The sequence below is a fragment of the Triplophysa dalaica genome, chromosome 13 (assembly GCF_015846415.1).
Source record: "Triplophysa dalaica isolate WHDGS20190420 chromosome 13, ASM1584641v1, whole genome shotgun sequence".
Taxonomy (NCBI): domain Eukaryota; kingdom Metazoa; phylum Chordata; class Actinopteri; order Cypriniformes; family Nemacheilidae; genus Triplophysa; species Triplophysa dalaica.
The window spans coordinates 6,167,624-6,195,403 of NC_079554.1; the positions used below are offsets into that span (position 1 = coordinate 6,167,624).

At 38.2% G+C, this 27,780-nt stretch overlaps 2 protein-coding genes across 2 annotated transcripts; one reads left to right on the top strand and one right to left on the bottom strand.

Moving 5' to 3' along the window:
* Positions 1-3,706: 3,706 nt before the first annotated feature.
* On the top strand, positions 3,707-19,089 carry psma6b (proteasome 20S subunit alpha 6b). The gene is made up of 7 exons (XM_056764584.1): positions 3,707-3,870; positions 4,478-4,572; positions 4,659-4,740; positions 4,865-5,020; positions 5,916-6,094; positions 18,435-18,529; positions 18,923-19,089. Exons 1-7 carry the CDS (start codon positions 3,795-3,797, stop codon positions 18,978-18,980), a joined length of 741 nt encoding a protein of 246 aa, XP_056620562.1. The 5' UTR covers positions 3,707-3,794; the 3' UTR covers positions 18,981-19,089.
* Positions 19,090-22,852: 3,763 nt separating this feature from the next.
* nfkbiaa (nuclear factor of kappa light polypeptide gene enhancer in B-cells inhibitor, alpha a) lies at positions 22,853-25,170 on the bottom strand. Its single transcript, XM_056764384.1, has 6 exons — positions 24,884-25,170; positions 24,292-24,397; positions 23,986-24,193; positions 23,799-23,887; positions 23,436-23,690; positions 22,853-23,268 (listed from the first exon to the last, which is right to left on the bottom strand). Exons 1-6 carry the CDS (start codon positions 25,114-25,116, stop codon positions 23,236-23,238), a joined length of 924 nt encoding a protein of 307 aa, XP_056620362.1. The 5' UTR covers positions 25,117-25,170; the 3' UTR covers positions 22,853-23,235.
* Between the last annotated feature and the right edge of the window lie 2,610 nt (positions 25,171-27,780).

Below are 27,780 nucleotides of genomic sequence, written 5' to 3' on the forward strand. Positions count from 1 at the left end.
TTGAGGTTTGGTTCTATGATGCTAGACTCTGTCATGAATGCGAAAAGATGAACGCACAAGGGAATTCCCCTGAGTGGCTGAACAATTGCAGATTTGTAAATCCCCACTCCATGTCCTTTGTGCATCTCCTCCTTTAGACGGGAGCACAATATTATCCTCTCATTGCCCTCAGAAGCAGCTGGCAGCTAATCTAAAACTAGCTGTGCTGTTTCATCAGTGCTGGTTTATATTATAATAAAGAAAAGACCATTGATCACAATGTTGTGTACATAGCCTATATGTTTTCAGTTCAGCTCTCTGCACATTGTCATGCATTCTGGGATGTGCTTGACACGCACCTGGGCCAGACATAAAAGGGAAAGTTCAGGGTATTTTACAAAAGAGGAACTATGACTGTTAAGGGAAGCGAATGAAATTAACAAATGAAATGTACTCTGTTTTCCAGTGCATTTACAGGTTATTAACATCATACTGTAAAGTATTTGTATGGTTATTTTCAGTTTCAATTTTACTTATTTATGTTTTACATGTGTTCTTTAAGTTCGGAATAGCATATGGACATGTTATTTAAAAGAGCAGTCTCCGTTTGTTTTTGTAATGATATGAACATTTTTAAATTTAGAAAACTTTGACAGAACAACAGTATGGACTATGTTGTACAAAGTCTATCTATGCTTGTTTATGATTTGTATCGTTGAATAAAGAAGAATTATATTAAATATAATTTCATTATTGCAAACAGACAGGAAACCCTCTATTCAATTCCAATTTCCCCTAAAGTTCCAGCAAGCACAGCTTCATTAATGACTCCATGTTGAGTGCGCAAGGGTAATTTTGGAACGTCCATGATTCACTGTGGGTGCCTTAAGGACTGGACTTTCAAAAAATAAATGTTCATATTGCAGTATTGTGTGAAAGGTTTCTTCATACTTGACTCTACCAAAGCATAACAGCATTCATCAAATACAGTTAAAGACTAAGATCACATAACAATGCAAGTTTAATTATTTTGCTGTCATTGTAAAAACAAATCTCTTGAGGATCGAAGAAGAGGTTCAGTTTTCAAGCTAATGTAATAAATAAATGTCATAATATTGATGTAAAAAAACTGCACTATAATAGGCATGAGCTCAAATATTTTTAGAACTAATTGATAAGTGTTTAGGCACTTGATTGCGCCATGGCAAAATATTGACTGTCACACTATTTAAAAGTGAATTTTTAAAGGAACTATTTGTTGTTGTTTTACTGCTGGATTTGACTACTGTCTTGAATACTGATGCCTATCACAATGCATGAAGTAGATCATGGCCTTTTAAAAAAGGCTGGATCTTAAGTAAGTAACCAGAAAAATAGTTAGGCCACTCATGTCTCAGGTCTTATTTTTTGTGTAGATAACAGTTCTTGTTTTTGTGTGTAAATATTGGTGCAGAGACTCCTATTAAAAATTTACATTAAGCTGTAGTCAGTATTTTTGTATTAAATGATGACATCATTCACTGTTTTTTATGACTTTTTTATGGGAAGTGGTGACAGGGACTTTTTCTCAGTTATAATGACATTTTTTAACTAAACAAGATCTTAGTTTTTGACACATTCTTTTTATAGCCAAGATGTTCCTTTAATAGTTTATGCATTAGACACTGTTAGGATTTTTTGGTTTTTAAACATATACAGACTCCCACCAGTCCAGCACAAAACTGTATCTGTGATGGCAGTAAGAAAGTGGTACTTGTGGAAATGCTTTGCTAAAAAAGAAAACAGCACTGACATACTCCCACAGTTAAACTATGAAGATAATTTGGGTCAAGGGGACTTTACTGTAGGTAGGTGTAAAAGAAATGGCTCTGTTTCTCACCACTTCTGACACTTCAGCTTGAGTTTTTTCCCTCTTTTGCCTCTTTTCTGATAATCAAAAGTTGTTAAACTGGTTTGTAGTATCATCGATATTGTATGCAGTTTTTTCGGGAACCTGACCAATACAAAGTGTATTGTTTGAGTTGTAAGAATGTATTTCCAAACTTTATGGTTTTACTGAAACGGTAAATATACTTTAAATATTATAAGTGATTTTTCAGTGTCTTAAGAGGAGTTCAGTAATTTCTTAGTAAACTGCATAATGTTACGTAATGAGGCTTTAGTTTAGAGCCTCTTAATTCTACTAATGCCACAAATGTGACCAGCACTCAGATAAACTATATTCCTAAATGCACTGGAACACATAAATTAAATAATTTCTCATATATGTAGAACATGCATGGTAACATGATTTATTATGCTACAGTTTTTACATTTATTTACTGTATAATATTTGGTTTTAGTAACAAAAATAAATAAAACACAGACATATTTTTATATATTGTTTAGACATATGTCTAAAAAAATAAACAACCTTGAACTAGAAAAAAACTGTGCAAAATTGTTTTGCTATATCCCCATACCTAAAGCAATGTGATTTCTCTCCATAATGCTTCTAAGAATCACAATCGCAGGGAAGTGGGGAGATAAGTATGAACAATTTTATTTGAAAGAGATTAGATAGAGAACAGCTGTGCAGTCAGCCTACTTTTTAGAAATATTGCATATCCTAATGTGACTTCTTTGATGTATGACAAACCAAAGTGGAAAAAGTGAGTTCTAGTTTGAGGTTGTAACTTGTTTAACAGTCTATAGCCGTTTTCTTACAGAAGTGGTGGTAAATGAATGGTAAAACAATTTGAAATATGATGAGCGCGTCATCAACAAAAGCACACGCTCTACACTTTACTACAATGGTAACTCCCCAAAAACATTAACATGCCATAAACTCTTTTAAATACAAACATAAAAGATAATCTAACGTGAACAAATATACCCTTTTCATCATTTTGATAAAATAATAATACAATTTTATTGTAACTTTTATTCTCCCTTTTTAGCCCCATGCAAAGCATGATGGGAAGTGGAAATCCTGTTTTAGTTTCTATTACACTACTTTAATACAACTAAATTCAATTATATCAACTCAAATGGATTAAGAAAAGTGGTTCAAAATAATTGTGTTGCGTAAACTTGATTCATTTAAGTAAATTGTACAAGCATCAAATATTATTTTAATCTACTTGATTGAAACATGTTCATTTAAAATGTAAACATTTAGATAAGCCAAAGCATTACTCTTATCTTTTTAATCCGTTTAACACAATGCATTGTGTTTGAACATAAAACATGTTTTTTACACAATAACAAAATATTTTTTTAAATAAAGTGAACAGTATCATAAAATATTTTTTTGATTGCGTGATTTTACCGGTAATCCTCGTTCTTCACACAATGGTTCACACTTGATCTGTTAACTGCAATTTTCTGGCAATTTCCTTCAAAGACTGTAAGTGTGAAAGGGCGTTATGAATGAAAAAAGTCATATAAATTGATCAAACATTAATTCACTTTCATTTTAAGCAAATAAATAAACTCTTCAAAATTATTTATATCATTTAAAAACTTTATGCACACTTGTGAATTACATGTTTTATTTTTTTCTAACACGTTTTATCACCATTTTATTACGGGTCATAAAAAAAAGAACAGCCTTGGATTTTTGCAAGTGACTTCAGTTTATAGTGTTACCGATTGTGCAAATGAAATGAAATGTTTCAATTACTTTCAAAATTTTAAATCTTATTATTTGTTGACCCGGAAGACAGTGGGTGTCTCGAACACAGCTTCCGGATCATTCTGCATATTGCAGTGTACAGTCTAGCTTGTAACTGTCTTCTGTGTATACGCTTAACGTTATATTATTTCTTATAAACATGTCCCGGGGTTCCAGCGCAGGTTTTGACCGTCACATTACAATTTTTTCTCCAGAGGGAAGACTTTATCAAGTAGGTGAGTAACTACGAAAGAGTTTATACTTGTTAATAAGTGCACAGTCATGTCGCCTTTATTGCAGCTTGCATCCCACCTCTTACGTCAGTAATTTTTGTCCGCTCATGTTATCATTCATCTGCACTTTGAATATATTATCCAACTGGTTTCATGTTTATTTCTATCTTTTTCATACATATTAAAGCATTTTTATAGTTTACTAACTTGAATAGCCCGTTAGCACTAGATAATGTGAATGATGGAGTGCCGCCGGCTGGTTAGGCTATACAGTAGGTGTGTCTTGGTGCACAATGTTAATAAATTGAGTTACACTGATTTACAGATGCTTACTTACACTTTTTAAGTTAAATGTTAACTTACCCCAGTATGTCAAACGACCTAATGCAACAGTACAATCACAACAGTATTTTATGCCCTTACAAAATTACCATGGTAACAACAATTTCCACCAACATGCTCCAGTTGCTTAACTTGCTTTACTGTGCATTATGCTCAAATTATGAGATCCCCAAATACCATAAAAAGTTTAGGCTCTGTAATTGATGAAAAGAATCTGTATACTGGTGAATCAAATATATAAAATAACATTTTGGACTCATTCATACAGAATATGCGTTTAAGGCCATAAATCAAGGTGGTCTGACATCAGTCGCTGTTAGGGGGAAGGACTGCGCAATAGTCGTCACACAGAAAAAAGTCCCAGTAAGTTCGTCTTTTGTTTTATATGGCTGTCATTGGAAAGTTACGTTTCTATGGTACAAGTGAACTGAGATGCCTTTCTTATTCAGGATAAGCTTCTGGATGCCTCCACTGTTACTCATTTATTCAGAATCACGGAGAACATCGGCTGCGTCATGTCAGGAATGACAGGTACAGAACTGAATTTACCTTTATGTGTAAGCATCACATCCACAATTCTCTTACAAAAACTGATATGTTGTTTGTATTGAGCATGCTATTACAGTTGATGCTGTATCTTGTGTTTTGCATTCAGCTGACAGCAGGTCCCAAGTGCAGCGAGCTCGCTATGAGGCTGCTAACTGGAAGTACAAGTATGGCTATGAGATTCCAGTAGACATGCTTTGTAAAAGGATCGCTGACATCTCTCAGGTTTACACACAAAATGCAGAGATGAGGCCACTTGGCTGCTGTAAGGACACCGTTTATACACCTTTTTCCCATATTTTGACTGGTCAGAAAATGTTTTAAAAGTAGCCATAAGAATTAAGACGTGTGTGTGCGTGCGTGTGGTTTTGTAATATATGGATTTATGTAATTGTGTGTGTTTGTTAAGTGTGTTAAGGTTAAGTTTTTGGTGTATTTTAGTGTTTATGGGCTGTCAGACCCCCTTTCTGTACTCATTTTTCCCTGTCATGCCATACTGTTGCCTCGAGTTGTAGATTAACAAGGATTTTTTTGGAGTCAACATCATGACACGCATAGATAAGCATAATTTAAATTAAATTTGGAATGTTCCTTATGCGGACCATGTAATTTTTAGCACACACAAACTCAAAGTGATCATTTACCCACCCCCTTGTCATTTTAAACCTGTAAGACCTTCTTTGTTCTGCAGAACACAAACAAGATATTTTGAAGAATGTTGGTAACTGTACAACCATGTTATTTGGTTACCAACATTCTTTAAAATATCTTCCTTTGTGGTTTGCAAAAGAAAGTAATACAGTTTTGAAATGATAAGAGGGTGAGTAAATGATGACAGATTTTAATTTAAAGTAAACTATCACTTTATTATTAGATGTTGTTTGATAAATGTACATTAAATATTTATAATTATGGAAGTTATAGTCTCTGAAACCACAAAAAAACACAGTTCATATTTTATTCAACAAGAGTCCAAGGTACTTCTTCTGGTCCAAGGAAGAGTCCAAAGCACTTCAAAAAAAGCCTTTATGTTTAAGATTGTATATGGCTAATCACAGTAGATCATTCAAAAAGTTGAAAGACTGCACACATCATATTTTATTAATGTAAAGCATATTTTGTTTAGTGAATTGTATTTATAATGTGTTTTTGCTCTCCAGGCATGATTGTAATTGGTCTGGATGAGGAGTTGGGGCCACAAGTATATAAATGTGACCCAGCAGGTTATTACTGTGGATTCAAGGCTACGGCTGCAGGTGTAAAACAGACAGAGGCTACAAGCTTCCTGGAGAAAAAAGTGAAGAAGAAACTTGATTGGACCTTTGCGCAGACAGTTGAGGTACTATCCCAGTCATAGTGGGTAAAATAAGTATTGCACACGTCTACATTTTTCTCAGTAAATATATTTCTAAATTTTCTGTTGACATGAAATGTTCACCATGTGTCGGTAACAATCCAAGTAATACATAAAGGAAAAAAAACTAATAATTTCAGAAATCAAGTTTTGGCAGGTCACGTGAGTTCAGCTTGCATAAACTGATCACATCCGGTGCAGCTAATCGACGTTAACCAATAGTCATACAACACACACTAGACTGCGTCCTATTTAAGTAGCATTTCTTTGCTCCTTATCAGCTGCTTAATCGCGTTGCACTTAAAACCCATCTTCATCTCCATCTCCTCCTTATCTGCCTGTATCTTCAGTTCTACCAGAAAGACTCGGGAGGCGCATGTTGAGTATTGAACATTTATTAGACAGAATATATGGTTATAGTAAAGATGGATATTGGGTGTCTTTGGAGTAGGCCCTGTCCGTGGCTCGCATCCGGAGGGCCAAGAAGTCCTCCACTTCCCGCCTTGAAATGAAGGCGGGGGTGTAGCCAACCCCCCTGGGGTTATATTGACAGGGACCTCCTGGTGGTGGTGGGGAGGATGGGGGTGAATCAATGTTGCTTCGACTGCAGATGTAGAAAGGGGTAAGTGGCGATCTTTTATGTTCCATGTTGGAAGGTGATTGGTTAGGTGTTGATTGGTAGTGAGTGATGCAGGATTGAGTCTTCCTGGCAGAACTTGCGCTGAAGCTATATTTCTTTTACTTTAATCCTGTTACGCATCAGGAACTGTTCTTGTTCCCAAGGTGGAGGGACATGTTTTGACATGCTCCAGCTATGTCCTCGAAAGGCTGCATGGACAGGAAGAGAGTTTGCCCAGCACAGTTTCATCCGCCAAACAAAATGTATGTAATCGTTAAATAATTGAGGACAGTGGTCCCGACAGGAATTAAGTAATGTATAATAAAATGGAATGACACAGGGATATTGAACACATAAAGAAAGGGAGGTGCACAAAGGCACTAGCTGAAATCTTATCGGTAATACCGATGATGAAAACGATGATCTTTGGTCCATAAATAAATTTTTTTAATAAAATGATTTTCTTTCTTTCTGACTGGTTATGCTGGCATTTCGGGTGGTGCCCAAAGATTTGATTTGTTGTGTTGAGAGAGTTTGCGGCCCAGAGTCAAGTCACAAAAGGGTAAATTGAAAGCGTGCAGCGATGCCTGGTTTCACTTTAGGGCTGCAGCAAACTATTATTTTGATAATCGATTAATCGAATTTATTAGAAAGATTTTTCTATTTTATCTTATTTATCTATTATATTGCAATTAATCCGTAGGTTTTGGTCGATTATTCAGGTTCTGCAATTCATTAAAATATTGAGTTTGACCTATGTTAACTAATAAATAAAACAAGGACATTAATTCAGCTTTTGAAAATAGCTGAGTGAACTTCGAGCCAGCTGAATGGAGAAATTTCATTCAGGTTTCTGTGTTCCATCAATAGCAAAAAACTGCTGCTTCTGTGTTTTTAATAAGGCAGGGCGTTGACACATTTCACAGTTTGATTTCTAAGCCAAATAGACCCAATTTGAACCCATCAAAGAAATCCGAATGGTTCCAATTAAAATAGTATTATAAACCACCCAACTTTTTTCATTAAAACTGTAACAAAACTCCTTTTTGTAGTTTGTTTTGGGCATTATTCACACCAATAGAATTCATCACGTGCCAATAGAAATTAGACCATTATATTATAGTTTCCATTGAAAACCAATTCTATACTCCATGACCATAATCCATTTTCTATGGTATTTTGGGCAGGGTCATATTGTTTACTCAGCCTGGACATTTAATCCTCTTTTGTTTAATAATGTAAATTTTAAATGAGACACTTAAAGGGATAGTTCAGCCAAAAACTCAAATTTGCCGTTTATTTTTTCACCCATTAGAGATGTAGGATAAATTTATTCTTGAGTACAACCATAAAGAAGATTGTTTGGTAAATCCACAGCCGTCTCTGCTTCATATAATGGGAGTAAATGGGGTCCTAAAGGACATAATTCCAAAAAGCGGCTCCTAGCGGCATGTTGACGTTTCGTGAAGTGACTCGCTCAATATTTTCATAAATTTGAACGTCATTTTTAATAATATTAGCGATACTGTACAGCCTCAACACTCCTTTTCTGCAGTTGGCGCTAAACATACCCAGACGCTGGTACGCCATCCGCCACCAAATACTACAAGAAGAAAATTGCGATTGTGTGCAGAGGCTGCACATTATGGATAATATTATTAAAAATGACGTTCAGATTTCAAAATGATAAAGAAGTGGCTATATGCCATATACCCTCAACCACACCACTGGTTCTATTGTTAAAAGATTTACTCAATCTTGTCGTAGTTTTATCAACATAAATTTGTGTTAAAAGAAGAGTTGTAATTAAAATCCTTTTATTGTCAACATGAGGGATAGGCCCTGCCCCCAATTAATAGAGTACTCGTTTTTCAAACCTGTCCAGTACTCGAAATGAAATATGATCAAAATTGAACATCTCTATTCTAAATTGATCCAGTGAGCACTGTTGGGGCCGTAATCCGGAAGTGGAAAGAATATAATTTAACCATAAACCGGCCACGACCAGGCGCTCCTCACAAGATTTTTAACAGAGGCATTCAAATAATTATCAGAAGACTTGTGGAGAGCTTCAGAAAGACCTGGAATTAGAAGCTTGTGTGCGTGTTTCACTCTCTTTTCTGACGAGCATTACTGTAGAGTTCCAAGCAGAGGGCTGTATATTTAATTTCTGTTTGCCTTTAGCATTCTTAAGAGCATTTGCAGTACATTCATAACAGACGAAAGTGTTATGTACTGAAGCTTTTGAAACGAAACTAACGGTTCAAAAACATACATGTATAAAAGTGAAACAAGTAATGCTATGCAGTTTGCCTGCGATGTCGTCGTTACAACAGACAACAGTTTGATGATGCAAACGACTCGCGGTTCGGATCCGAAAAAAATATATGATCGTAAAAAATACAGTTGAAAGAAAAAGTATGTGAACCCTTTGGGCTTACTTGGATTTCTTCATAAATTGGTCATAAAATGTGTTCTGATCTTCATCTAAGTCACAACAATAAAGAAACACAGTCTGCTTAAACTAATACCGCACAAACATTATACGTTTTCATGTTTTTATTGAACACAACATGTAAACATTCATAGTGCAGGGTGGAAAAAGTATGTGAAACCCTAGGCTAATGACTTCTCCAAGAGCTAATTGGAGCCAGGAGTCAGCCAACCTGGGGTCCAATCAATGTGATGAGATTGGATGTGTTGATTAAAGCTGGCCTGTCCAATAAAAAACACACACCAGTTTTGAGTTTGCTTTTCTGAAGAAGTGTTGTCTGATGTGAACCATGCCTCGCACAAAAGAGCTCTCAGAAGACCTACAATCAAGAATTGTTGACTTACATAAAGCTGGAAAGGGCTACAAAAGTATATCTAAAAGCCTTGATGTCCATGTGTCCACGGTAAGACAGATTGTCTACAAATGGAGAAAGTTCAGCACTGTTGCTACACTCCCTAGGCGTGGTCGTCCTGTAAAGATGACTGCAAGAGCACAGCGCAGAATGCTCAATGAGGTGAAGAAGAATCCTAGAGTGTCAGCTAAACACTTACAGAAATCTCTGGCACATGCTAACATTTTTGTTGACAAATCTACAATAAGGAAAACATTAAACAAGAATGGACTTCATGGGAGAACACCACGGAGGAAGCCACTGCTGTCCAAAAAAACCATTGCAGCACGTTTGAAGTTTGCAAAAGAGCACCTGGATGTTTCACAGCACTACTGGCAAAACATTCTGTGGACAGATGAAACCCAAATTGAGAAACCAAGAACACTGAAAGAAATGGGTCTAAATTGTCTGATTAAATTTAGGTGTGAGTTGATTTGAATTTGAATGCAATATGGACCAAAGACATAAAAAAAAACTACTGGTAGAAAAACCATCCTATGTGCACGCATGCATAGAGCATGTGTAACCTAGCATTAGTTTGAATGTCTAGTAAGTTCTGTTTTCAAAATAAACAACATAAAAGCTATCCAATCCTGTTCTACTTGGGTTCGCTGTTAAAATACTAGAGTGAACCATAAGACCCCCTTCAGCGAACCAGTACTAATGTTTGGGGGCCAAGATTAAAAGGTCCAAGAGAACCAAACTACAAATATGAACACACCAAGGGCGATCCATGACACCTCTTCAGAGGAAGCAGTAATGCGAAGCTCTGCAAAACAAGTATTTAGCACGTCATGTGTGTTGCTCGCCATGTCAAAAACGTGCCTGCTGTTTGAGCCTCAAAAGGGTTTTTATAAAAGAGATGCTCGCGTTTGCTTGATACTTGCTTAGTCTCATGTGTAATCAGAGTTAAGTGCTAAAGCTGTGTCTTCTGAACTCTAGTGTCTCTTTTATCATAAACCCTTTCGATGCGTCTGCAGCACGCTCGTATTTTGACATGATGCCTGATGCACAAAGGTTCACAGGAAGCGCTGAACACCTATTTTGAATTCCTGCTTCCCCTGAAGAGGAGGCACCGTTCTCCACTGGAACACAATCTTAAATTAGTTTCTTGAGGGTTAATTTGATTTAGTTCAGATAATAACTTCATGTTTATAAAATTCTAATATGTCTCCAGTTTCATCTATGTTTCTTCTTTAAAGGTCTCATGAACTGGACTTGTTTATTGTTTTATACTGTTGTATTAGGTCTAGTTACAACGTTCGTGAGATTTTTACATTCAAAAACATCAAAATCAAGAAGTAATAGGCTATTTTCTACCCTGGTTTTGAGGCCAGCTCTGCAAACGCTCGGTTTTAATGGGCGAGCCGCATTGAAGACTTTGTAAGTAAGCGCCCACTGCATTGATTAGATAGCAGTTTGCATAGTTGGAGCCTTCTGTGAATTTGGTTAGAGAAGTTATGTTAAGTTACACATTAGCACCTTTCAAAGTTTTCGCACGGCATTAGTATTATCTGGAGACCTCCTTTGATTTATAAATTACCTCCCCACATCAGTATTTTATGTGACGCATTCGCAAGGGATGATTTTACTCAAATTTACTGACGTGTGATGGCAAGGCTTTGTGTATAGTTTGTATACCCTATAGTTGTAAGGTGTTTAATGAAATATGACCGTACATATCCGCATTTGAGACCCGTGATTGCGATCCGGACAAAAGATCACCACGATTGCGGGTCTCAAATGTTACGAGAGTTTCCATGATAAATAAACAAACGGGAGACCCCGGTAACTTATGGATATCACGCAGCACCCAAAATAATGCCAAAACACTTCAAAACAGCCTCCATTATTCGTAAACGGTGGAATAAACCTTGAAAAATGATATACGAGCCCACCAAATCACAAAGATCCCGATTCTGAGGAGATTAGATCACAGACAACCTCTGCAATTAATAGAAATGACTAGCGGTACCCAGGTAATACTAATCACGTGTGAATAGTGCTCAGGTCACATCAAGGGATCTCTAACAATGCAATAGTGCAAAAATGTTTTACTCGCATAAGATTGCTCCACCTATCGAATCCAATATTGACCACACTGCTTTTTAATCTTAGTCATTCCACAAATCCGATCTCTGCCTTGTTCACGAGGGAATCCTCAGAGAAATGAAACGATCAAACACTCCCACATGTTTTTCCCACTTGAGCTGGAAAGTGTTCTTGAATTTGCGCAACACTACTGCCTGCAGCGTCTTCACACAGACAAAACCTACTACGGAAGATTGAAGGGTTATTTAACCGTAATCTTGAGATTTGCGCAACATAATGCCCATTTCGAACTGGAATTATGGCAGAATATCTAGTTATGTTTACTTCGCATGGCTCTTGCGTGCGTATTGAACAAACCTCCAAAGCGGTAGGTGAAGCATACAAAATATGCAGAGCGGAGGGGGGGGAACCGGATTGGTCTGGCCAGATCCTACATATTCCCCCTTCGGCTGACCTCCATAGAAGCATAGAAGCTTAGACGGACTATGATTGTTTGGATCGTAATAGTCAAGGTGACAGGTGGGTCTTATTGGTCCTCCGTGCTGTGGCGCACTGGCAGTGGGTCGATCTCGATGAGGTAAGATTCCCATGCAGTGCTGCCCTCTGGGTCGTTAGACGTGCATGGTCTGCTCCAAGGTCTCTCGGGGTTGTCCTGTCGGATGCATGGGTCGAGCACCAGTGTAATCATACGGTTTCCGACTGGCGGTAAAGTCCCTTGCCTCTCTGTTGACAGGCCTATCATTGTGATGCGGTTGGATGCCCTTTAGAGTCAGCTCTGGGTAGTGTTCAGAGACAGGGAGGATAACAGGAATTTTATCAGTCTTTTCAGAAGCAGTCTTGTACATTACATAGACCTTATGGGCTAGATCCCGCAATTGAGTGGTCATGGTGCGGGGGCATGCCGTGACTCCTAAGTGGTGGCTCACGCTAGGATGAAGGTTGCGCAGGAAAAGAGTTCTAAAGTTATAATCCTCCTCCATCTCTTGCTCATTTCTGGCCCCACTGTAGGTTCTTCTCAGTCTGTTGTAATAGGCCTGTGGGGTTTCGAGGCGGCCCTGTTTAAGGTCCATGGCAGCAACCAGTCCCTGTTCAGATTCTGGGTCTGAAAACTCCTTTATTAGAGCCTGCTGCAGTTGCTTGTTAGCCCCTTTGACAGTGTCTGACTGCCGGTCCAGGAAGCACCTCGCGGCTGGAGGTAATCCTGAGCAAGTACAGTGTGTCTCTGGTGGAAACATTTGCCATGTTTTGAAGATGAAAGTTAATAACCTGCAGGTAGGCGTGTACGTCGTGTCCTCCTGCAGGGTTTGGTGTAAACGTGGGGATGTTTCTGGCTAGCTTGACCAGGTCCTTGGGAGCCATGCTGTGGGTTGTTGTAGGGTTCTCTGGAGACGCTCCTATCCCTCAGTGACAGTTAAGGGCTCTTGGATGCTGGCAGGTGATGTCTTAAACCGCAGGCTATCAGCTTCCTCTTTCCCGGATGATGCTTGGCTGGGAAGTCTGGTCCTGCTTCTCGGAGGAAGTTCAGCTGTGGCTCTTCCCCCCCTTGGTTCAGCTTGAAATTGAGGCTTGGGCTTCTGCTCGGGCTGCTTGAAAGTGTTTCTCAGAGGCTTTGGCTTTTGCCTCCCCCTCTTTCAGTTCGGTTTTAGCCCGTAGTAATAGAGACTCTGCTTTCTGGAGATTGCATTCTAGGTCCTCGTGGGCCTGCTTTTCCAACCGTTCTCTGTGCTCGGTGTCAGTACGGAGGTCGGTTAAGGTATCCTGGAGCCTTTGCACCTCCTCCTTTCGCTCTGGGTGCCGCTCATCCGTTGCCAGCTCCTAGGCCTCCAGGGTCAGTTGATCTAGGCGGTTCTGGGCGTCTGCCTGGTTCCTGCGAGCCTCCTCAGCCTGAAGCTTTAGTGCTGCTGTCTGTTGCTCCAAGAGGGTGACGTTTCCTTCGCTCAGCTTCAACTGGATGATTAGGTTGTGTGCGAGGTCACCGCTGATCCTAGCCAGCTCCTTGTGGGTATAGCTCTGTGTTGGATGGGCGGCCATCAGCCGGTTCAAATCATCAGCCAGCTGCTCACGGCTCCGGTCCTGTAGGTCCCTGGTCGCCTTGGGCAGGAGGGCCTCCGTCATTGCGCCAACCAGATCTCTAGCTGGTCCCAGTGGGTGGCAGGGCTGGATAATCGGGACATGCTGGCACACTGGGTCGAGAGAGAAGAGCACAAAAGGCCAATTCAAGTCCCTACAAGTTCAGGAATGTTATGCAGCGATTGTATTCTTCCACAAGCAGGGGTAGCACAATATTTAGCTATCTTTAAAGAGTAAGTAGCCTATTATTTTTGACGTCCTACTTTGGTTTATTGAGTGTCCAACAAGTTTATGTACGCAGAAGGTGTAAAAACACTATAATGTCGTAATAATAGGTAATTATTCTTACCTTACTTCTTGATTGACTCTCAAATTATTCGTTCCACGATTCATCCGTCTAATCCCCTCCTATCCGCTAAGTGTCATGTGATTGGTCAGGTGGTGTAGTCTGCTGTGATTGGTCAAACGTGTTTGTCAGGAACCGGAGAGAGGACCAGGCTTGGATTTTATGTTAAATTTTATGTTTGTGTGACGGGAGCTGCCGGCATTTTACTTTCGTTTTGTGGTTTGTTTATAGTGTTTGTTTTGTCTTCCCATTCCTTGAATTTGTTACAGCGTTCATCATGTGTTGCAAATGGAACGCCTACCATTATTGCTGGATTACGGTTTACAGGTTATATACACTGCCCTCCATAATTATTGGCACCCCTGGTTAAGATGTGTTCATTAGCTTTAAATAAATTCAGTTTTGTTCTTAATAATACAGGACCACAATGAAAAAAAGATGAAAATCCAACCTTTAATTCAAGTGCATTTATTCACTGGTAAAAAACACCCCACATTAAAAAATATTTATTTTACATCAAATCATGTGTGCCACAATTATTAGCACCCCTGATTTTAATACAACCTCCTTTTGCCAACAAAACAGCACCTAATCTTCTCCCATAATCTTTCACAAAATGGGAGAATACAGAAAGAGGGATCTTCGACCATTACTCTTGGCACAATCTCTCTAAATCATCCAGCGACCTGGGTCCTCTCCTCTGCACTCTCCTCTTCAGCTCACTCCACAGATTTTCAATGGGGTTGAGATCTGGGGACTGAGATGGCTATGGGAGGAGCTTGATTCTTTGTCTTGTGAACCATTTCTGTGTAGATTTGGCCACATGTTTAGAGTCATTATCTTGCTGAAAGACCCAGTGACGACCCATCTTCAGCTTTCGGGCAGAGGCCACCAGATTTTGCTTTAAAATGTCCTGGTATTTCAAAGCATTCATGATGCCAGGCACTCTAACATGGTTACCAGGGCCTCTGGAAGAGAAACAGGCCCACAGCATCACCGATCCTCCCCCATACTTCACAGTGGGCATGAGGTGCTTTTCTGCATACTCATCTTTTGTGTTCCGCCAGACCCACTTAGAGTGTTTGTTGCCAAAAACCTCTATCTTGGTCTCATCTGACTAAAGCACATGGTCCCAGTTGAAGCCCGAGTAACGCTTATCGAACTCCAGACGTTTGCGTTTATGATTGTGAGTGAGAAAAGTTTTTTTTCCGTGCATGCCTACAGCTTGTTGGCATGTAGATAGCGCCTCATGGTTGTTTTTGAGACTTTGTGACCCCAAGATGCTACCATTTGTTGCAATTCTTTCACAGTGAGCTTTGGAGAACTTTTTATTTCTCTTACCATCTTCCTCACTGTGCGTGGAAGCAAAATAAACTTGCGTCCTCGTCCAGGCTTGTTTACCACTGTTCCAGTTGTTTTATACTTCTTAATGGTTCCTCTGACAGTAGATATGGAAAGGTACAGGCGAGTGGCTATTTTCTTGTAATAATAATAATTAATTAATTTAGTCATTTGGCAGTCGCTTTTATCCAAAGCGACTTACAGTGCACTTATTACAGGGACAATCCCCCTGGAGCAAAATGGAGTAAAGTGTCTTGCTCAAGGACACACTGGTGTTGGCTGCTGGGATCGAACCAGCAACCTTTGATTTACCAGTTCAGTGCTTTAACCCACTAGACCACCATCAACATATGTAGCCATTGCTTGACTTGTGAAGGTCGACACACATCTGCCTTACTTGAATGGTGTGTTCCTGTCTTTCCCATGTTAAAGAGTGGATAAGAGAAATAGCCTATGTGTCATGTCATATTTATACCCCAGGGAAACAGGAAGTGATGAATTACTTAGATACTCTGATCAACTTTGTAAACTACTGTAGAAATGACAGAAATACTCCAATTACATTTATTTCCTAGGAATTGTTAGGGGTGCCAATAATTGTGGAACAGGTGATTCTATGAAAAATAATGATTTCTTAGTCAGGGATTTTTTCCCCCCTTAAAAGTTGAAGGTTTCATTTTTCTACATTTTCAGTGTGAGAGTATGCTTCTGCAATAAAAATGAAATTTATTTTAAGGCTTTTAACACATCTTAACCAGGGGTGCCAATAATTATGGAGGGCATTGTATTATATACAGTGTATAGATATAGATGGCGGGCATTTCCCCTTACCAGTTTGAGCCCTAGTCTGACGAAGAAACATCCAAAGACGATAGTAGATAATAGATAGACTATAATTGATTGAACACTTAAATTAGCCAGGTTCATAGATAAAAAAACTGTAATATCTCAGAAATAATGGTACATATTAACGTTAGTGTTATATGCATTAGCTAAACACAGAAATAAGGTACACAAATATCAATTTACAGAATTAGACACACATAAATGGAGAGAGAGAGACCATTTACGCTTTAAATCCGTATGACGACACACTGATTTATTTATTATGGAATAGGCAATCTAACATCAAGCCATACATTAAGATAACATGCTGAAACATGAATATATTAACAACCAAATAACGGCACTTATTAACAGTACGTCGATCAGCATCAACCACTCATAATGCTAGGACATTTCCTTGTAAAATATGAGCATGCACATTTATACCAACTAAAAAGCAGCAGTGTGATTGATCAAGGAAAATATATTAAAGCCATAAAGATTTTAGACCAGACTTAAAACGTGTTAAAACATATTTACCGAATGACGGCATTTATTAACAGTCCGAAAAGATTTCATGAATTAATTGCTCAAAAGGCTTCCATTTCTATTGTCATGAAAAAGTTTCTCCAGTCTTGCAGTGATCGTTTTTCTAGACTAACAATAAACTTGTGCTGAACAAACTCCATAAGATTTTTAAAACCCTCTCCTTAGACAAAGCTGATCGGAACATATCCTTAGCGATCATCTTAGTAATTAAAGCCGTTATTTGCTCCGCCCGTCTTGCATCCAAATTGGTTGGTCTGACCATAAACTTGCAATTTAAATGTAACTAGCAACTTATTGCTGACCTGTGGATGGACCTGCTGGGTGCTTCGTCCTCAAATGAGTGTGCATCGTAGTTGTTGATCCATGATAAGCCAGATTTGCATTGCAGAGTTTGCACTGCACTTTATTCTCATTAATTTTATTAAAGGACCCCCACACAGACTTCCTTTTTTTACAAGCCAATAACTTTGTTATTTATTCACCTTAGGACTTACAACTTGGAAGACTGCTTACTTTCAAACACGTCAACATAACACACTGCATGAAATGTAATTTTCATGATCTAATGCTACTTGCTCTTTAACGGCATGTTTGTTTATTGCTTGCTCGCTCTATCTGGTTCAAAATATAGCAATCACACTCAAGTGCGGACCAAACAACCGTACTGAGACCCAGCTGAGGAGGTGGTCTCAGTCTGGTTCCAAACAAACTCTGGTACGGTTCGTTTAAGGTGTGAAAATGGCCCGTCCTCGACCCGTCTTCTGCTCAGTGCAACTGTCAGCATGCCATGGGCTCACACAAGAGCATGCTCTCTTCACCGGAACTGTCATTGGGATGGTTACAGATACCCATCATTAAACGACCAGCGGGGCTAAGCACGCAGTAGGGGTGTGCACAACTAGGCGAATATTGGATCTGCAATAATTATTTGAAAATTGATATAGTCGAATAATTGATATTAAACCACAGGTTTAAGTGCTACAGAAGACACTATTAGAATGTTCATTCAACACTTCTTCGCTTCATCTGTATTCTGTAATGATGACTTTATAAGACACAAAATATTTAAATGTGTCTGGGGTCTGTGTGAACAATGATTTGTAAGCGAACCACACCAAACAAAAAAAATTAACATTGCATTTGGTCCGGACCAAAGCAAGTGAACTAGCGGAGTTCCCTGGTGTGAATAAACCCTAAATATCAGTTTATTAATATTATAAATTCTCTGGTGCATGGAAATGCCATCTACTGAGACTAACTGTATTTAGATACATTTTTATTAAATACATTTACAAAGCACAGATGTTATACAGCATTTAAGGTCCAAATCAAGTGTTATGTGTAAAGAAAGAATGCCTGAAGTTTTCTGAGAAATAACTTTTCTGAGGATCTATTTTCAGTGAATTTAACCAGCTATTTTGTTTAAAATGGGAAATTTATTGAAATATTGTTTTCTTTTTGATTTCACAATTTGTATATCACACAAACAGTGGGTGTTCCCAATCTATTTTAAAATCTCTGATCTGTTCTGTAAGAAAAGTTCACAATTTCTTAGCATTGCCAGTTTTGTTTTATAATTTACTGTGGTGTCTCACTTGAATTACTATTTTAACATAGATTAAACCTTTCTTTCTACAGACGGCAATCACCTGCTTAACAACTGTGCTAGCGATTGATTTCAAGCCGTCTGAGTTGGAGGTAGGCGTAATAACAGCAGAGGATCCGAAATTCAGGTGGGTGGAATAGAGATTAGCTGTCTCTGTGTTATGCATAATTGTAGATATTTACGATACTACATTACTATGTACTATAGTTGTATAGTACTATATTTGTTGTTAAAAGGTTCTGTTTTCACATGCAATTTTTGCATAGACACTGTGTAGTAATGTACTGTAGTTGATTTCTACATTTATGCATTATGAGGTTTTTATGCAAGGCAACATACAGTGCATTAAGGTCCACATTGTATGTATTCTCTGGTAATTGATTTTATGACCTTAAGGCTGCTAATACTAAAGAAACACAGTTCACTTTCAAAAAGAACTGTAATTGCATAGATTACAGATTGCAATTTATGGTTGTAGCACCTGAAATGTTGTCAGACTTAATTATTTCCTGTGTTTTAGGATTTTGTCAGAGGCAGAGGTGGACACTCACTTAGTCTCTCTGTCTGATAGGGACTGATGTCTCCAGTGTTCCACTCAGGAAGTCCTGGGATATGTAGAATTCCAGTCTGAGCCCTTGTTCTCATGTAAATTTCCCCTGTTCCATTAAATACATTTTGGAAAAAATATTTCAAAGCCTCCTGCTGTTTTTTATACCCCTTTTAATTCACGTTTATCAGGAAGTCTGAGACAAACATTTAGCAAGGGGAATCACCGACATGTGCACCTTACGTTTTCATTTATCATGTACCTTCCACAACCAGGAAATAGAAATCTACTTTTTATTGTCTGGAATTCTTTCTGAAATTTGATGGGTCTTACACCTACTTTGAGTCAGATAGGGATGATCACGCAAGGAGAGTTTAACACATGCTTTTGTTGTTAATACATATACTTGATCATGTGACTCATCCACATTGAATGGTTGGAGAGATCTAAATGGCAATGTTACTGAAGACCAGTGATGTGCAAGTTACTTCCAAACTGTAATACATTACAGATTACTTGTAACTGTTATTTAAAGTATTCCCTTACCTTACAATATTACTGTTCCAGATGTTTTATTCGTTACATGACTGCTGTATTACTTTTGAGTTGCTTTCACCAAAATAACTACTGAAGTAGAACTTAACATTCTAAAAACAATTATTTGTATTTTCAAATAAAAAAAAATATCAAATTAGATAACTTTTAATTATCTAGGCTGGACATAAAGATACTATGATTAAATGCATTTAAATACAAAATACTGTTACAAATGTATAGTATTTTGTATTTCAAATGGATGTTTTTGAAACCGTGCAATCTAATAAAATTGGCAAAAAGCATATGAATACAAAAATACTAAGATTAAACACATTTAAATGCAAAAAAATGATTTGTGTGATTAAGATCAGTGTCTACAAAAAAAACATGCATTCATTGATGAACCATTCAAGAAGGCAACAGGATGCATTAAATGACAAATTGATGTAAACCTTTCAGCAGGATGAGTGTGATGTAACCAGGAGGAACAGGATGGAAGTTATTTTTCTAGGAAACTTATATTTTTTGCTGTTTCTAAAGGCCATTAAAAAGGGCATGAAAAAAAATTATATACAAAATAAATATTTTAATAATATTATAATTAATTTAATAGTGTTTTCTAGATTTTGCATTGAACATGTAATTCAATTCAATTTATATAGGGCTTTTCAAAATGTGCATTGTTCCAAAGCAGCTTTAAAGGAGCAAATAAGAAAATCACAGAAAGGTAAAACACAGCACAGTGCTTGGTCAACAAGCAAGATCATTCTAATAAATAATATCCAATAAATAATCAAATAAATGTAGTCTCCCTGTGAGCAAGACAACACTGCCCTGCTGTGGCGAGGAACCCAAACTCCAATGATTGATTAATGGAGGGAAAAAAAACTTAAGGCTCAGCCGGGAAGAAACCAGGCTCAGCCGGGAAGGCCAGATCCCCTCTTACGTGTCATAGCTGCACTCAGTGACCCCGACCAAAAGCCACCGAGCAAACATCCACGAAGAAGAGGGAGAGCCCACCCCCCACTACCCAGGAAGTCCCATTCGCCGAAACCGTGCAGGTCCAACCCGGTCCCACTCAGCGATCCTCACCAGAAAACAGAGTAACAACCAGGGAAAACTAGTAATGGCACAATGACATTCCTCTGTTGTCCAACATCGACCACAAAACAAGACCAGACCAGACCCACACAGCACCAACAAATGAAATCCCCACAACAACAAGCCCCCCCCCACAAACATCCACCCCGCAACCTCCAATCAGGGCCACTGAATGCAGCTATAACTTCGAACTGCTGTCATGTGATGTAAATTTATCATTAAATACCAAGTATTGGAGCTTTAGCATTTATGTGAGAAGTAGTCCGTCTTTGCTCTTTTTTCGGGATAGAATTCCTGCGCTGTGATGGTTAGATGGTCGCCTTTCTCTTGGGTGGTGATGGAATTGCCTGAGATGGAGCTGGGATGGCCAGTCAGTCCGCAGGCTCTCGCAGCAGGATGGCATGGGATTTTCAGCTGTAGCTGGCGTAATCTCTAGTTGGGAATGGGCGTATTACGTTCATCTGGGCCTGTTGGAATCACTCCCTACCTCGGGAAAGGCATCCCGAGGCGGTGGTAGAAAGAGAATAATTAGGGTAGTTGCTGTTCATTTACAATGCATTAGTGAAAGCTTGGCTGAAAAGATGCGTCTTTAATCTAGATTTAAATTGGGAGAGTGTGTCTGACCCTCGAATAGTATCGGGAAGGCTATTCCAGAGTTTAGGTGCTACGTATGAGAAAGCTCTACCCCATTTGGATGATTTAGTTATTCTAGGTGTTATCAAAAGTCCTGAGTTTTGAGATCTTAGAGAGCGTGATGGGTTGTAATTCGATAGAAGCTCTGTTAAGTAGGTAGGGGCTAAACCGTTTAAGGCTTTATAAGTAATTAAAAGAAGTTTAAAATCCATACGATATCTAATGGGTAGCCAGTGAAGCGATGATTAAACTGGGGTTATGTGTTCATATTTTCTTGACCTAGTAAGAACTCTTGCAGCAGCATTCTGAACTAACTGTAGTTTGTTTATTGATGATGCAGGACAACCACTAAGTAGAGCATAACATTAGTCAAGTCTTGAGGTCACAAATGCATGAATAATATTTTCTGTGTCAACAACACAAAAAATATTTCGTAATTTGGCAACATTTCTAAGGTTGAAGAAGGCTGTTTTTGTGATATTTGAGATGTGATTTTTAAATGACAGGTTGGTGTCTAATATAACGCCTAGTTCTTTAACCGTATTTGTTGGAGTTACAGTGCAGCCTTCAATTTGCAGGTTATAATCTGCGTAATATTTCTGTTTTGTTAGAATTTAAAAGAAGGAAATTAGTTGTCATCCAATGTTTTATATCTTCGATATAATATCTCCAGCTATCCTATTTGGATAGCTGGAAGGAATCATCTAGTCTTGATGAGATATATAGCTGAGTATCATCTGCATAATAGTGGAAGCTAATTCCATGTTTTCTAATAATGTTGCCAAGGGGCAGCATGTATATGGAGAAAAGCAAGGGTCCTAAAACCGACCCTTAAAGTAATCCATAATTTACTTGCAATTTGACAATTCCCTATTTAAATGGACATATTAATATCTGTCTGATAGGTCAACAAAGAGCGATAACGAACATGTAAACTTAAAAATACATAATTCCTTATATGTATACGTATACATACATATCTATTTATACATACGTGTGTGTGTGTGTTTGTTTGTATTGAGATATATACACGCAAAGTTGGAAATAACCTTTCTCCATGTGACAAATACAGTACAGTATGATGTTTGTCATACTTGTGTCTTTCCAATAAATTGAGTTGAGTACTCAGTTCAAGGAGGAAGGTAATGGAATTTCCCAACATTATTGAATTCCTTGTGAATGTTCGTTGTCTCATCAAGGTTTCAAAAAAAGTATTTTTAAACTCAATCTGAACAATCTATATTTCTTTGGTAAGGTGTGTCTTAATGTAAGATCTGCTCGTTTATACAGACATAAATGACCTTCGGGAATTAAATACACTGTTTATAAAGCTTACAGACAATTGTTGCGAGTTCTGATTTCTCTTGATTTCTTGATCAACAAGGATGAGTCAATGATTCATGACTCGTTTCGGCAGACCTAAGGAGTTTTATACAATGACGCATCTATGTGACTCATGAGTTACAAAAAGGAAATGATTAGATATACAGTACACATTGAGGGCCTTTTCCCCCTAACCTGCAGTATATTCTGGTAATTTACCAGAATTTATGTTCTTTGACACATTTCACAACTCAGAAAATTCTAGGCTTTCTGAAATCACTTCAGCACAAGAAACACTTAGACTCAGAATACATTTTGTCATTGTTTAATGTAAAAATATTATCACAGTGTTATATAATCAATGAACATTATTTACAAGTCTTTTGTTTCACATATTTACAAGTATAAAAATATATCTCTTTAATTTACACATTATACACATTTTTATACAAAATGTCTTTGGCTTCAAAAGTAGATTTCAAAGGTGTTTTATTTAGAGGATTTTCATCCAACTATCTCTGGGATTCTTCCAACTTTAATAGCACCATCACAATCATGTCACCCGAGGACGTTTTGCCACTCTAAATCCCAATAGCTTCCTTGGAAATGGCACACCCCAGCACAAACTTTCCGAAACAGCATCTTCAGCTGTCGCTGCTTTGCATTTAAGTAATGTTGTTCTGACAACCAGTCTATCTCCCACAAAATTGGATGTCATCATACATCTGCAAAGGAACATCAGATAAATGATTAGAGATCTTTTCTATACACTTTACAAACAAAACACTACAAGGAAATGTTAAAATGCCTCATGGTCTCTCTGAGGTCTAAAAATGTACAACTTCTCATGTAAAATCTAATTTATTTAGAGAACGCTTTGGCAGAAACTTACACAATCATCTTCAGAGGAATGCTCTTCATCACTCTCTGACTCGCTGTCTGTCATTTCTATTAGCTCTTGGGCGGTCCGATCAAAAAGCTGCCTCTGGATTTCACTGTTCTGTCGGCCAAAGGTCAGGTGGTATGGCGTGTACCCACCATAGGTAAGGCTGTTGACGTCAGCTCCCAAAGCAATGAGTGTTCGCACCAGGTCCAAGTTCTGCAGGTCCACTGCCAAATGTAGCGATGTGCGGCCACTACACTGCTCCTGAACACAACAAATCTCATATTAGTTCTCTTTAAAAGCACAAGCAGTAATTAATAATAACGCAGTAATTAATTTATGACGCTGTACTAATTTAATTGAATACTGTACCTTTGTATTAATGTCTGCTCCAAGCTGGACCAGAATCTCCACCATTGAGAGATAATTTTGAATGGCTGCTACGTGGAGACACGTGTGTCCTGCGAAAAAAACAACAATCCTTTACAAACTGCACTTCAAAGCTACAAATGCAGTAATGTGACTTTTAAAAGGTGTATATTGCTGGAACTTGACTTACCGCTGTAATTTGGGAAGGTGAGGATGGATCGCAAGTGCTGGGTCTGAATCTGTGTGAGCACTGAAAAGCAAGTGAGAGACCCTCTTTTGCAAGCAATGTGGAGAGCTGTGTTTCCACTTTGATCGACCAGGCAGGGGTCACATCCGGCCTTCAGCAGTCGCTCCACCATTTGAGGCTGTTCCGTGATCACGGCTAGATGAAGTGCAGTCTGCAGATGCAAATCGCACATTATTAAACCGTCTTTTAAGGTGGAAACTAGAAAACTCTTTGGTATTTCAGTTACAGTGTTCCTATGTAGATAACTACCTGTCTTTGGTTGTTCTGTCTGTTCAGGAAGGAGTCATTCTGACACTGTTTGATGATCTGGAAGGCATAGTCCTCTGCCTCATGGATGATGGCAAGATGAAGATACCTGGAAAAATAGGTGGGAGTTTTTTTTAGAAATCAGTATCTAAAAAATCATCTCAAAGGAAGTGGTTTAGCAGAGACACTGTGCAAGCAGGCGGGCGTTTCGCAAGAATGGATTTTTTAAGGTTATTTCCAACCAGTGTGGCTTAACACATCTGATGCATTATCTGCGCTTGGCCGCGCGCCAGGGACTTTCCTGCCTGCGCACTTTGTTTCACTTTGTGCCGCCCACTTTTGGCACTGCGCCAGAGTGCGCTTGGGCGATTTTGTTTACTTCCGAATTGTTGCACGAATTTTGGAAAGTTTAACTATTATGTATATAACATACCTAAACTAAAATGCATGGACTTTCTAAAAATTTGAAAACAATACATATTAACAATCAAATTTAAATTAAATTTGTTTTCGGCTTAATCCATTCACATTTCCGGAAGATAATGTTGCATTGTGTCATTTTTCTTTGTTTTGTATAAGAAATCGTTAAACTTACGTGTCTCCGTCCTCTGTGACTTCTTGTTTCCAAGGTTCGTTGTATGTGAGTTTTTCACGCGGCATTGTCAGATTCTCCATCTCCTCTACAAGTTTTCTGTACTCGTCCTCCTTTAACGAATCCAAGCCACTATCAACGCGATCCTCACAGTGTTGCATTTTCCTGTTTTTCAAATCCATTGCATCAAAGTTACAATCCACATAGTTACTCATGGTGGCACTGTGTATATCCATTGAGTTCGTAGTTTACGATGCGCACTCAATCGCACTCAGCAGTTAAATGCACTTGGGAGGGCGGCGCAAAGCGATTTTATACTCCTCCGTTTCATGGTGAGGAAGAGGGGATTTCCATTTGAAGTTATCTTAACTTTACTCTGAAAAGGGGAACTCGTAGCGGGCTTTTATTGAGAGAATTTCCCCCAACATGACTCCGCGAAGTAAGAATGAAAATGTGTATTTTCCTATTACATATTGAAATGTACCTAGCAGTACCGCGCTAAACCAAACGCATGGTTAAAATGAATGAAAAGGGAGCGTGAATGAAGTTAGAAGGAAATCAGGCACTGTTAATAAACACTCATTATGCTACAAATAGACAGCTGAAAATAGCACTGGTTTTATTAAACCATTTGGCTACGAGTGTACAGAATTCTTTATTTCAGCAACAAATTAACATTTTGTTTGCTTTTGCAGGCTACTGCCTCCCGCACACCCCCCCCCCCCAAATACTTGACACTTAAATTAAAAAAGATGTTTCACAAGACAAAAAATATTAATTTATACATTTCGTGGAACATTGTTAATAGGATTGACACACACATGCTGTTAATGCTACACCTGTTTGAAGAACAACTGTTTTCCACCAAAAAAAGTGCTTGAGAATAGTTATTTGCAAAAGAAGGTTATCAAAAAATCTTGAGCATTTTTTGTTAACAAACGCAAATTGTTTTAAAGGCTATTTTGTTTAATTTAATAAAATTGTTCATGTGACCAAAGTGTCCAATTATACTTGGAACCACAGTATTTATAAATTAAAATACCTCAAATATATTTTTATGTGATATGCGGTAGTGTGTTAAGTAAATCAGGTTTTTAAAGGAAATTAAACAATTTAATTAAGAAATATATAAATATGAAGATGAGAGCTGAGTCAGTTTGATGTTTAACTGAAGTGAAACGTCCCACATGGAAGGCCCCTCAAACTTCTACATGAAAGCAGGGTTGGGGGGTTCATGGTAGTCCCCCTGCTTCTTTTTTCCGGGGCTCCCCCTATGAAGATATCTAGTAGCATCAGCTATCTTATCTGTAGCCATCTAAAGTATTTTCCATGAGTTCCTAGGGCTTGTCCCCTCTGAACATCCCTTTTACTACAGTTATGTTCTTGTGTGCAATTCGGTACTAAATATGCATGTGCATTTGTCAAATGGGATGCCTGCTTTTCACTAAAGAATGAAGGAGTAAATAATTAGTATCTGTCTGATAGGCACATCTTTAAACAAAGTAAGGGACATTATTGCTGGAAACTCCGACTAAAGAAATAAATTGGGCATGATCAAGAGTTATACTATCGACAGTACCTGTCTTGACCTGCCATTTGAACTGGAAACCACTAAAGCTTTGTTTGTATAAAAGGAGGAGGGGCATCACAATAGCAACCGTTTCTAACAACAGCATACTCTAATGTCACCATGGCGATACTGTGACGTGCGTCAAAATGAGTGTTGAGATCACACTGTGTGGGGTGTTGTTATATTCTGTTTCTCATGAAGCAATCAGAAATACATTATTAAAGTGAGTAAAAACTCTTGTTTCCATGGTTAGTAATTTCAAACATTTCCTCGCTAAGAGTCAGAGAAGGGAGATTCACAAATAACAATCCCTGGGGTGTAACTAGTTTGAATTTATCTGGTCCCAGTATGATCTAATAGCAGATTTAGCTAAAAGTCTAAATAGCAGCTTTGAGGTATTACATGTCCATAAAAGTATAGGCTTGCTAATACTGTTACAGTATGCACTCAAATAATTTTCAGCCATGACTACACGTTCAGACTTTCATTTAGTGTTTTTCAAAGATGTAATTCCATTCTGAATGGACAGGGAATTGGGAGGTAAGATTTGATTTGGCATATATCCTTTGTAGGTTAATAGTTTGACCTACTATTCTAAGTCTGACAACATTTTAAAAATCAGCGTGTGGGTTGTTAAAACTGGGGTAGACCTGTTCTTAGCCTGAGGGATGACTCATACATTTTCTGTTCATGGTAGTATTCCGGTGTCTCCAAGACGCCACACATTGCGCAAATCTGTAAACAAACAAAGAGCTAGAATCCTTAGAATGTAAGCATTCACATACCAGGAAAACCCTTTTGCGTTTGTTCCTGAACCCGATGTTTGAGGTTCCACCCACATTTCAAGTTTGTCCCCTCCCTATAAACCTCAGTTAACAAGTAACCAAATGCCTTGGCAGAAATACCAGTTTCCTACTTTATGTGATATGCACAGAGTTAATGAGTTGTCAGCTATTTACAAATATGTCTGTCCTACTTGAAGAAATGCCTGAGCTGGCATGTGCATCATCAATTAACCAATGTTATCTTTGCATGATTTGTGAATGTTCCAAAAAGCATATTGTACTTCTTGTAAGAAGTTATCTGATCTTTTGTACTACTTCTACTGCTCCTGTTAATAAATAGGATTTTAAATGCCATGTTTTGGTTGCACATGGAGTTAATGTGCAATACTTATACCCATACAACAGTGGTATCCACTTACTGTGGGTTAAGCTTATAGGTTCGGGGCTGGTAGTAATTACACAGATTCATAAGTAAATACGTTTATATAGATCAGGAATGAAAATTTCAATTAATTTAATTAGCAGATAAAACCCTTTTGGATTTG